Source organism: Carlito syrichta, unplaced genomic scaffold (assembly GCF_000164805.1).
Source record: "Carlito syrichta isolate Samal-C Ts95f unplaced genomic scaffold, Tarsius_syrichta-2.0.1 Scaffold307020, whole genome shotgun sequence".
NCBI classification, from domain to species: domain Eukaryota; kingdom Metazoa; phylum Chordata; class Mammalia; order Primates; family Tarsiidae; genus Carlito; species Carlito syrichta.
This window is the reverse complement of record NW_007251116.1, coordinates 232303-243106: the sequence shown is the minus strand read 5'-3', so window position 1 is coordinate 243106 and position 10804 is coordinate 232303. Positions and strand designations below refer to the sequence as shown.

At 49.1% G+C, this 10804-nt stretch overlaps 1 protein-coding gene across 1 annotated transcript in view; it reads left to right on the top strand.

The window, feature by feature from the left end:
• Positions 1–2611, top strand: part of MYOZ3 (myozenin 3) — a 12926-nt gene extending 10315 nt beyond the window's left edge. Inside the window, exons 3-4 of the mRNA XM_008063757.1 lie at positions 1779–1834; positions 2380–2611. Coding sequence (XP_008061948.1) covers positions 1779–1834; positions 2380–2611 — 288 coding nt within the window. The remainder of the gene's footprint in view (positions 1–1778; positions 1835–2379) is intronic.
• The last annotated feature ends 8193 nt before the right edge of the window (positions 2612–10804 follow it).

Genomic DNA, 10804 nt, shown 5'->3' with positions numbered 1-10804 from the left:
CCAAAAAAAAAAAAAAAAAAAAAAAAATTAGACCGTGGGCGGACATTCAGTCCTGGCAGGCAGCTTCCAGGCCGGTGACTCTGGTCGCACCTCCAGGCCCATGCTCACCTGCAGAAGGGTCCCTCAGGGAGCCCTAAGTCCAGGCCACTTCTGGGGCAGAAAGGGCCACTGAGGCACAGAGAAGAGAAACTATGGTTTTGGTGGCCCAGATGGGCACAGAAACCACGGCTCTGGGTTCCCAGGCAGGCCAGGCTGTGAGACCTGCTCGGCTTGGACCCCGCCCAGCCTGCTCTCTTGAGGCCTGGCTGTTGCTGCCAAAGCCAGGGTGGTCCAGGTAGAAACACTCTCCTGGCTGGAACCCCGGCCTGGCCAACGTCTGCCTTTCTGTCCCAGAGACAAGCAACCCTCTTCCCACTGGTCCCAGGCTGTGGGCAAAACATGACACAATCAGTGCATTCTATTTTTCTTAAAATTAAAAAATCATATTAAAATTACAGGCATAAATTCACTTTTTAAAAGCAGGCAACCACAAATGAAGGGGGGGGGCCTATTCATCACCCTGTAACCCCAGCTGTTTTCACACAGGGGACACTGTCGCATGCCGGCCTGTGTGGTTTTAGAATGCTTTGTGTGGGCAGCTGCAGGTCTGTGGGGACATTGTTGTGCATCTGTGTGTCTGGGTTTTTTTTTTTTTTTTTGAGTTGGAGTCTCACTCTGTCTCCCAGGCTGGAGTGCAGTGGCACACTCAGGGCCACCACAGCCTTGACCTGTTGGTCTCAAGAGATCCTTCCTCTTCAGGCTTACAAGTAACTGGAACTACAGATGTGTGCCACCACTGCTGCCTAATTCTTTTTTATTGTAGAGATGAGATCTCACCAAGTTGTCCAGGCTGGTCTTGAACCTGTGGACTCAGGCAATCCTCTCACCTCACCCTCCCAAAGTGCTGGGATTATAGGCATGAGCCACTAGGCCCGGCCTGTGTCTGGGTTTTAATACTTTGCATTTCATTCTGTAACTTGCCTTTTTCTCTCAACATTATGCTTTTGAAATCTGCCATGCTCATGTGTAGAGATCTAGCTCCTTCCTTTCTTTCTTTCTTTCTCTCTCTCTTTTTTTTTTTTTTTTTTTTTGAGCCAGGGTCTCACTTTGTCACCCAGGCTGGAGGGCAGTGGCACGATCACAGCTCACCGCTGCCTTGACCTCCTGGGCTCAGGCGATTCTTCTGCCTCAGCTTCCCAAGTAGCTAGGATTACAGGCTCACGCCAGCCACCATGCCCAGCTAATTTTTTGATTTTTTACAGAGACGAGATCTTGCCATGTTGCCCAGGTTGGTCTCAAGCTCCCAGGCTGAGGCAATCCTCCCACCTTGGCCTCCCAGAGTGCTGGGATTACCGGCATGAACCACCTACGCCCGGCCTAGTAGCTTCCTTTTTGAGCTGAGGGATCGTTTCCCGTGGTGTGAACATGGCCCGTCTGCCCTGGACACGTGGCTTGCTTGTGTCACTTATGTGCTGCCCCCTGGTGCTCGTGTGCCTGTGCTGTCCTCAGTCACGTGCTCAGAGGTGAAGCTGTGGTGGGAGTTCACACATTTCTAGGCTAGAAAGGTCCTGCCGAGTTGTCCCCCAGGGCAGCGGCACAATTCGCCCTCTGACCACAGCGCATGAGTGACACTGCGTCACCACCTCACCACCTGCCCCATTTCAAATGGCCTCACTGTGCCATCCCCGTGGGGGAGAACTGGCTGGCTCGGTTGGAGTTCGCGTTTCTCTGATTCTCAGAGTTCCTTCGAGTCCTCTGCTGTCTCCAGTCTGTGGGTCTTTAGTGCCAAGGTAAGGTGAGGAGGAAAGGAAGGCCCTGCTTCCAGCTACCTCCGGAGTTTGAGGGTGCCAGAGCTCTGCTGGGACTGATAGTCTCACTCCTGTCACTAAACCACAAGCCATCCCACTCAGACAAGGATGGGGACGGACGGAGCTGGAGAGGCCTGTTCAAGACTATATAGAACCTTGCTGTGTAGAAGGGAAAACTGAGCCGGGTGTGGTGGCTCACGCCTGCCATCCCAGCACTCTGGGAGGCAAAGGCAAGAGGATTGCCTGAGTCCAGGGGTTCGAGACCAGCCTGGGCAACTTGGCGAGACCTCGTCTCTACAACAAATCAAAAAATTAGCCGGGCAGGGTGGCACAGGCCTGTAGTCCCAGCTCCTTGGAACGCTGAGGTGGAAGAATCACCTGAGCCAGCAGGTCGAAGTGGCCATGAGTGTGTCACCGCACTCCAGCCTGGGAGACAGAGTGAGACTTCCACACACACACAAAAAGAAGAAGGGGAAACTGAGGCCAAGAGGAGCTGGGAGGGTGGGCTCACATGTGGTGACCCACATGTCAGTGTCCTACTGTTCCTTTCCCACTTGCCCACACGGTCCACCTCTCTTGTGCTCTCTTTCTCCAGGACCCCAGTGCCATTTGGAGGTCCTCTTGTGGGGGACTCCCTTCCCCGGGCAGGAACCCCCTTCATCCCAGAGCCCCTCAGTGGCCTGGAACTCCTCCGCCTCAGACCCAGCTTCAACCGAGTGGCCCAGGGCTGGGTCCGTCACCTCCCAGAGTCCGAGGAGCTGTAGCCCCAGCCTGAATCATCAGCTCCCTAGTCTCGGGGTTCTGGTAACGTCTGGAGTCAAGACTTGTGGACGGCACTTCACAGTTTATGAAAAGCCTTATTGCAGTTGGCCTTGGAGGCCTCAAAGTTCAGTAGTCCCCAAAGGTGGGTGTGGGTCAACGTCTCCCACAGATGCTGCTCCTGGTGCAGGTTTCTGGACTGTCCCAGACTTGAGCATCGGTATCTCCTGCCCTGGAGGCTCTGTGCACAACTTGTGTTCCAGGTGACTCCAGTGTGACCTGCCTATCTTTAGGAATCCACACCCACGCCTCTGCTCCTCCCTCCCACAGCTTACACTCCCACCCGGTGACAGGGAGCTCACTGGTGGCCCATCTCCCTGTCAAAACCCTGATAATCAGGCAGTTTTTCCTTTGACTGAGATGCAGCTGGCTTTCCTCTGTTCATGTCCTAAACACGTCCTCAGCACTGACTGTGCCGGACGCTGTGCCAGGCCCAGGCCTCCAGGACACGGCAGCGGAAAGACAGACTTGTAAAGCATGTGGCATCTGAATACTCCCCCAAGCATGCTCAGGGGCGGCTGAGGAACAAGGTGTCATGGGGCAGAGGAGGGGTCCCTAACTCTGCGTATGGGGTGGGATTCCAGAAGCTTCTCAGATCTGAGTGGGACCTTGGAGAAGGAGTGAAGAGGAGAGGGTGGCCTGGGGAGGGTTTTCCTGGAAAGTGGTCCAGCATGTGCAGAGGTGTGGCACTGAGCACGACGGAGTGTTCTGGAAAAGGGAGAGGGAGCCATGAGGGCCAGGCTGGTCTGGGCTTTACCAGGGAAATGGGGACAGGGGTAGTGATGGGTCCTTAGTCATTGGGTGGGTGGATTAGAGAGGAGTCATGCTGGAAGCCAGGAGGTCTCCAAGGAATGAGGCCAGGGGGCTGCAGGGAAGAGGCCACCACAGGCCCCTTACGGGACAGGTGCAACTTGGAGTGGTTCTTAAACCACCTTTCCAGCCTCCATTCTGAGCAGACCCCTTAGTCTGAGTGATGGCGATGATGGTGGTGGTGGTGCTGGCAGCTTTATTCAAGTGTCTCGGTGCTTGGGTTGGTGGTAGCTTCTCTACACATCTGATTTCTAGCCTCAAGAGAAAACTGTCATTGCCCCCATTTTACAGATGTGGATATCCAGGCTCAAAAGAAGGACATGACTCGTCCAGGGGCAGAGTCAAATGGGACTCTGATTCATGGCTGTCCCTTCCCTGCAGCGGGTGGTCCAGCCAGTGCCCACCCGCTCAGCAGCCCCCTCATCATGGCGTCCCCCTAGGGCTAGAAACTGAGTGCAGGCGGGCAGTTGGGCCGGGTGGGATGGTCCTAGCTCTGCCTCAGCTGGCTGTGCGATGTGACCTTGCACCAGCCTGCCGCCGAGCCTCCATTTCTCCATCTGTACCATGTGGATGGTATAGATGCTTCTTTTGGAGGCTGCCGTGGGCACAGTGCCAGCTCGCTCATGATAAAGAGTTAGATTCCTGCAGCTTCTGCTCCCGCAGGAGGAGCTGCTCTTGTGGGGGTGCAGCTTGACAAGCAGTTTGCCGAGGGGCTGGGGAGGGCGCAGAGCCCGAAGGAAAGCCTCTCGTGGTGAGGGCTCTCGCCACCTCCCCTGCCTCCTTCTCTGGGAAAGACGGAAAGGTCAGGGGTCCTACGGTCCCTGGGAGCAGGGGCTCGTGGTTGGACCTCCCTCTGCTCTGGAGTGCCCCTCCCCTCTGGGTCCGAGGGGCCGGCAGCCTGACTCTCAGAATTACTTGTGGTCAGTGTGTCCTCTTGAACTGGGGGCACTCGTTGAAAGCCATGCTTCCATAAACTGAAGACTGGGCTGACATGTCTGCAGAGTGGAAGAAAGGACTGGGTTGCTTTGGGTTGGTTCTTTTGTGCTCTGGAAGGTGACCCAGGCTGCCGGGTGTGGAACAGACGTGGTTGGGAGCCCAAGCCCCCAGAGCTGGTCCTCAACCCTTGCTTCTTCTGATCATGTGCTTCTGCTGATGCCGAAAAAATACAAAGGAAAAAGGAATGCTTCGTGTAAACATACAGATTAATAAGCAAACAATAAAACATGGACATGCCCCCCCACATTTCCCTCCCATGGACACACACAGCTGCCCACCCTCCTGCCTTCGCCCCGTTCCTTCCTGCCAGAGGTAACCACGGGAGACAGTTGGTCCTTCTAGAATCCAGAATTGTTTGACTAGAGAAGCATGTACGAGTGTTGAGATGCACACACACAGGTGTGCCTGTGTTTCAATGGAATCCGACTATATGTTCTGTGTCGTTCTGTATCTTGCTGCTTTATTCAACAACAAGCAAAAGTTGGATCCTGAAAAAGTAGGCCATGAACTTTTCAGGAAACTTGGGAGCCTGATGAGTCCTTCCTGTAAAGCCCTATACTTTGGCCTGTTCTTTCGACAAATGAAACCATACAGTGATGTGGAAATGAAAAAGACAAAGATTAGCCAAAATGTTGAGAACCTGACAGACATAGCAACAATGAACATGAATGAGCCACAGCTTCACGCAACAACATGAATGCGTCTCAGAAACTAATGGTAAGCAAAGGAAGGCAAATACACCCACATGTGTGTGCGAACACACGTGCAAATACACGCATGCACAAATACATGCACGTGCAGGCACACACATGCAAATTCACATACATGCATGCACAAATACATGTGTGTTTATGATACAAGGGAATTTCTAACATAGAAGTGAACATAGTAGAAACCTTGGGAGGAGGGATAGGCTTGTGCATATGAAGGGGCACATAAAATGCTTCTGGGTAAGTGGAAAAATTCTATTTCTAGACCTATTGTTACATAGACATTCATTTTAAAATATTTAAGCTAGTTGTGTATCTGTGTGTTCTACTTTTCTGTGTGTGTGTGTCTGTTTTTGGGGGGGTTTTTTGAGTTGGAGTCTCACTCTGTCGCCCAGGCTAGAGAGCAGTGGTTCGCTCACGGTCACCCCAGCGTCGACCCGCTGGGCTCCAGCAATCCTTCCACCTCAGCCTTCCAAGTAGCTAGAACTACAAGTGTGCACTACCACACCCAGCTAACTTTTGATTGATTATAGAGACAAGGTCTCTCCAAGTTGCCCGGGTTGGTCTCAAACCCGTGGGCTCAGGCAATCCACTCACCTTGGCCTCCCAAAGTCCTGGGATTACAGAACTGAGCCACCAAGCTCGGCTGTGTGTCTGTTTTATCAAAATAATCCTTCCTTTAAAAAGTTAATGGACAGAGTAATGGTAGATCTGCCATACCTGAAGAGAGAATCAGTGAACTCAAGAGCCCAAGATGCATTGCAGGCAGTAAAGGGGTGAGGAATGTGAGAGAGAAGGTTCAAGATACGGAGACAAAAAGGGAGAGGCCAGCACTCAGCAATACTTGCTAGCAAGGATGGAGACATCTCTTCAAGGTATAACAGCAAAACAAATTGACTTTCATTTTTGTTTTTTTGTTTTTTGAGTCAGAGTCTCTGTTGCCCAGGCTGGAGTGCAGTGGCACGCTCACGGCCACTGCAGCCTCGACCTGCTGAGCTCAGGCTATCCTTCCACCTCAGCCTTCCAAGTAGTTGGAACTGCAGGCATGCGCCACCATGCCTGGCTAATTTTTTGATTTATTGTAAAGATGAGGTCTTGCCTAGTTGCCCAGGCGGGTCTCAAGGACTCAAATCCATGGTCTTAGGCAATCCTCTTGCCTCTGCCTCCTGAAGTGTTGGGATTACAGGCATGAACCACTGCACCCAGCTTAAATTGACTTTAAGACAGTTTTTTTTTTAGTAGGAGTCTCACTCTGTCACCTAGGCTGGAGTGCAGTGGCACTCTCCCAGCCACTGTACCCTTGACCTGCTGGGTTCAGGTGATTCTTCCACCTTAGCCTTCCAAGTAGCTGGAACCACAGGTGCATGCCACCACACTCGGCTAAGTTTTTTGATTTAGTGTAGAGACAAGGTCTTGCCAAGTTGCCCAGGCTGGTCTCCAACCCCTGGACTCAGGCGATCCTCCCGCCTCTGTCTCCCAAAGTCTGGGATTACAGGTTTGAGCCACTTCACCCGGCCAGACAAATAAATATTAAGAAGCTCTCCACTAACCTCAAAAAATGCTGTACACAATATCATGGATGATTCTCAACAACATGCATCAGAAAGAAGCCAAATATGAAGGCGCTCATGCTGTATGAGTCCATTTATCTCAAGTTCTAAAACAAGAAACACAAGGCTGTGGTAACAAAAATCAGAACAGTAGTTGCCTCTGGAAACTGGGGGAAATGGGTGTTGGCTGGGAAGAGCAGGAGGAATTTTTCTGGAGTGCCGGTGACATCCTACGTCTTCACAGGGATTTGAGTCACATGGATGTACACATCTGCCAACGCTTGAGGCTGGTCTGATGACAGTGGGTTGTCAGAACTTATCAGCATTAGTTTAGTGTCACTATAGTTGACATACAACCCCCCCACTGCTAAATTTGGCTGAAGAAAAACCAGTAATTCTTGAATGACATACTCAAGATCTGTACATTTTAGTTTATGCAGATCTTGCCTAAATACATCTATGAACAATATTGAACTGTAGCTGATACAGATGGTCCCCAACCTACAATGGTTCAATTTAGGATTTTTTGACTTTATGATGTTGCAAAAGCCATGTTACCATTGTTTTTCACTTTCAGTACAGTATTCAATAAATTACCTGAGACATTCAGCACTTTATTATATATTAGGCTTTGTGTTCAACAATGTTGCCCACCTGTAGGCTAATGTAAGTGACCTGAGTATGTTTAAGGTAGGCTAGGCTAATGTTCGAAGGGTTAGGTGTATCAAATGTATTTTTTTTTTTTGAGTTGGAGTCTCACTCTCGCCCAGACTGGAGTGCAATGGCTGCTCCCGGCCACCGCAGCCTCATCCTGCTGGGCTCTGGCAATCCTTCCACCTCAGCCTTCCAAATAGCTGGAACTACAGGTGTGCACCACCACGCCCAGCTAATTTTTGATTTATTGTAGAGATGAGCTCTTGCCAAGTTGCCTGGGCGGGTCTCGAACCCGCGGACTCAGGCAATCCACTCACCTCGGCCTCCCAAAGCGCTGGGATTACAGGCTGAGCCAGCGAACCTGGCCTCAAGTGTATTTTTGACTTAATGTTCTTTTCAATTTATCAGGATGTAATCCTATCATAAAATGAAAAGCATATATTTAAATGTTTCCAGGTGAAATGTATTAGTGTCTTCAACTTACTCTGATATGTATGAAAAATAGACTGGTGGATGCATGGAGAAATGGATAGATATGTGATAAATAAATATGGCAGATTGTTTCTTGTAGAATTGTTTCTTGTGGGTGGGTATATGGTGGTTCACAGTAAAATTCTAACTTTTCTGTAGAACATTTTTACAATCAAGTGTTAGGGGAAAATAAAGACCACGGACTCTCTGGGGAGGGTAACATTTTCTAATCTTAGAAGCAATCTCATCCTAACTAGTATTTCTCAAAGACGGCCTTCGCCTCATCAACACATAAAACCCGATGTAAGTGAAGAACTTACTCACTGAAGTTCAAGGACTGCCCGACGTCCCTGCCCCGGAGAATTTCACTGCACATCCAGGGCTGCCACCACTTCATGGCCCGTGCAGGTCTTACACTCTCTGAAGCTCCATTTCCCTCTGGGCTGGGCATTTCCGCTGGCCTGTCTCACAGGTACCTTCAACCCGCCAAATCCCATAGGTGACTTGTAGTTCCTATTCCAGCTTCCCAGTCCCACTCTTTTGCAGCACTCTCCATTTCAGGAAGAGGCGTCCTTCCTCCCAACCGATCAGGTCAGAGACCTGGGGCTGGGGGCACCCTAGACTCTTGGTTCACCTCTCTATTTCAGGTCACAGTTGCTCGTGGACTTGGTTTCCAAAACATGTCCTCTCTCCCTCTTTTCCCCACGGCAGTCATTACCTTCATCCAGTTGTCATGATGCTTTTCCCGCTGAACCTTTCCTGTGTGTGTGTGTTGGGGGGGCAGCTCGAGACACTACAGGCAGCAAAAAGGGAGCTGAAGCATTTGTCAGCTAGACAGAGGTTAAGGACACGCCCAAGGTCACACAGCTGGAGATGCTGAGGTGAAGACTTGAACTCAGGCTATCTGGCTCAAGCCTAGAGTGTTACAAAACACCATTCCTCAGTATAAACCCACTGTATAGACAAAAGTAGTTTTTTTCTTTTGGCTATCAGATTTGAGGACATCTATACTGGAGTAACACCGGTTGCTCTAACAGGTAAGTGAATGACCAGACCTCAATGGCTTTATGAGTTCAATGCTGTCCTCCACGTGGTGACAGAGGAACCTGGGCTCCTTCCGTGGTGTGCCTCTGCCATCTTCCAGGGATCACTCCCCTGGGGGAGGATGTCTTTACAGGCCAGGTCTAAGAACGGTAAAAGTTCCTTTTCACTGAGTGCGCCCAGCTGTGCCCTTACAGAAAGATAGGGAATTTGGTAAACATGTAAGTTTTTGCTAAAATCGAATTGCTCACAATTCTAATTTATTTAAGAAACACAAATTGAGTACCAATCTTATACTTCAGTTTATTCTGGCTTAAGAAAACCCATAGCCAGATATTGCACAAAATTGGAATGTCTTCCCCAAAAAGCTAGAATATGCTATTGGATACTCATGTATTTATATATGCTGTATACACGTAGCTATGAATCATTGAATCTAGCAGTTATTAAAATGCTACACATAAGATTCACATCTCATCCACATATTGGCTGAAGATCCTTTACCTGCTCAAGTAGGTAAAAAAATTTACCTGCTCAAGTAGGTAAAAAAAATTTAAAAATTTAAAAAACCCCAAAGAATGCAAAAATACTTGAAGTACTCTACATTGCTTCACATTTGATATTACTAGCAAACAATGAAATTTTCAGCTGGGCAGTGGCTCGTGCCTGTGATCCCAGCACTTTGGGGGGGTGGAGGCAAGAAGATTACCTGAGTCCAAGAGTTCAAGATCAGCCTAGGCAACATTGTGAGACCTTGTCTCTACAATAAATTAAAACAATTGGCCAGGAGTCCCAGCTACTTGGAAGGCTGAGGCAGAAGGTTCGCCTGAGCGCGACAGGTTAAGGCTGCTATATCCCTGAGTGTGCCATCGCACTCCAGCCTGGATGACGGAGACTCTGAATCAAAAAAAAAAAAAAAATTCTAAGTGCTTCTAGATTAATTTTTTTTCCCTTTCTTCTTCCTTTTATTTTTTTGAGTTGGAGTCTCACCCCGTCGCCAGGCTGGAGTGCAGTGGCACGCTCACGGCCACTGCAGCCTCAACCTGATGGGCTCAGGCGATCCTTCTGCCTCAGCCTTCCAAGTAGCCAGAACTGCAGGCACACACTACCACACCTGGCTTATTTTAAAATTTTTATTGTAGAGATGAGGTCTCACTAAGTTGCCCAGGCTGGTCTCGAACCCCCAGGCTCAGGCAATCCTCTTGGCTCAGCCTCCCAAAGTGGTGGGATTACAGGCTAAGCCACCACAACTGGCCTAGATTAATTTTCAAATCTTAAAAAAATAAAAGGCAGATGAAGTTCTCTAGAGAAAAAAAACCTCCAAGAAATCTAAAATGGTATTGTTTGGGACACGGCTACCCTGGCAGTACACATTTTAGAAGACATAAAATTGGCTTCAGGAAAAATAGATTTATGATACATTTTGCCTGTTTCCTTTTAAAATGGCTTGCTTAAGGATGACTTCTTAATTTTTTTAGAGACAGGGTCTTGCTCTGTTTCCCAGGCTGAAGTGTAGTGGTGTGATCATAGATCACTGCAGGCTCAAACTCTTGGTCCCAAGTGATCCTCTCGCATCAGCCTCCCATGGAGCTGGGACTACAGGCCTGATCCACCATGCCTAGTTGGGTGGCTTTTTAAAGTTACTGTTCATCAACCACCATGTGCCAGAATCTGTGCTAAGTGTTTTCTGTGTGTTATCTCACTTCAACCTTACAATGAACCTTTGAAATAAATACTAAAGAGGCTTGGAACTTTTTAGCATCATGGAATGGATATAGATAAAATCAAAAGTCTCAAGCAAGATTTTAAGAATTCATATTAACATGTAATTTGTTTCTAGATTCCACTGACTCAATTTCAATTACCAAAGGATAAAGAAAAATTTAGAAATAAGTCCACGACAACA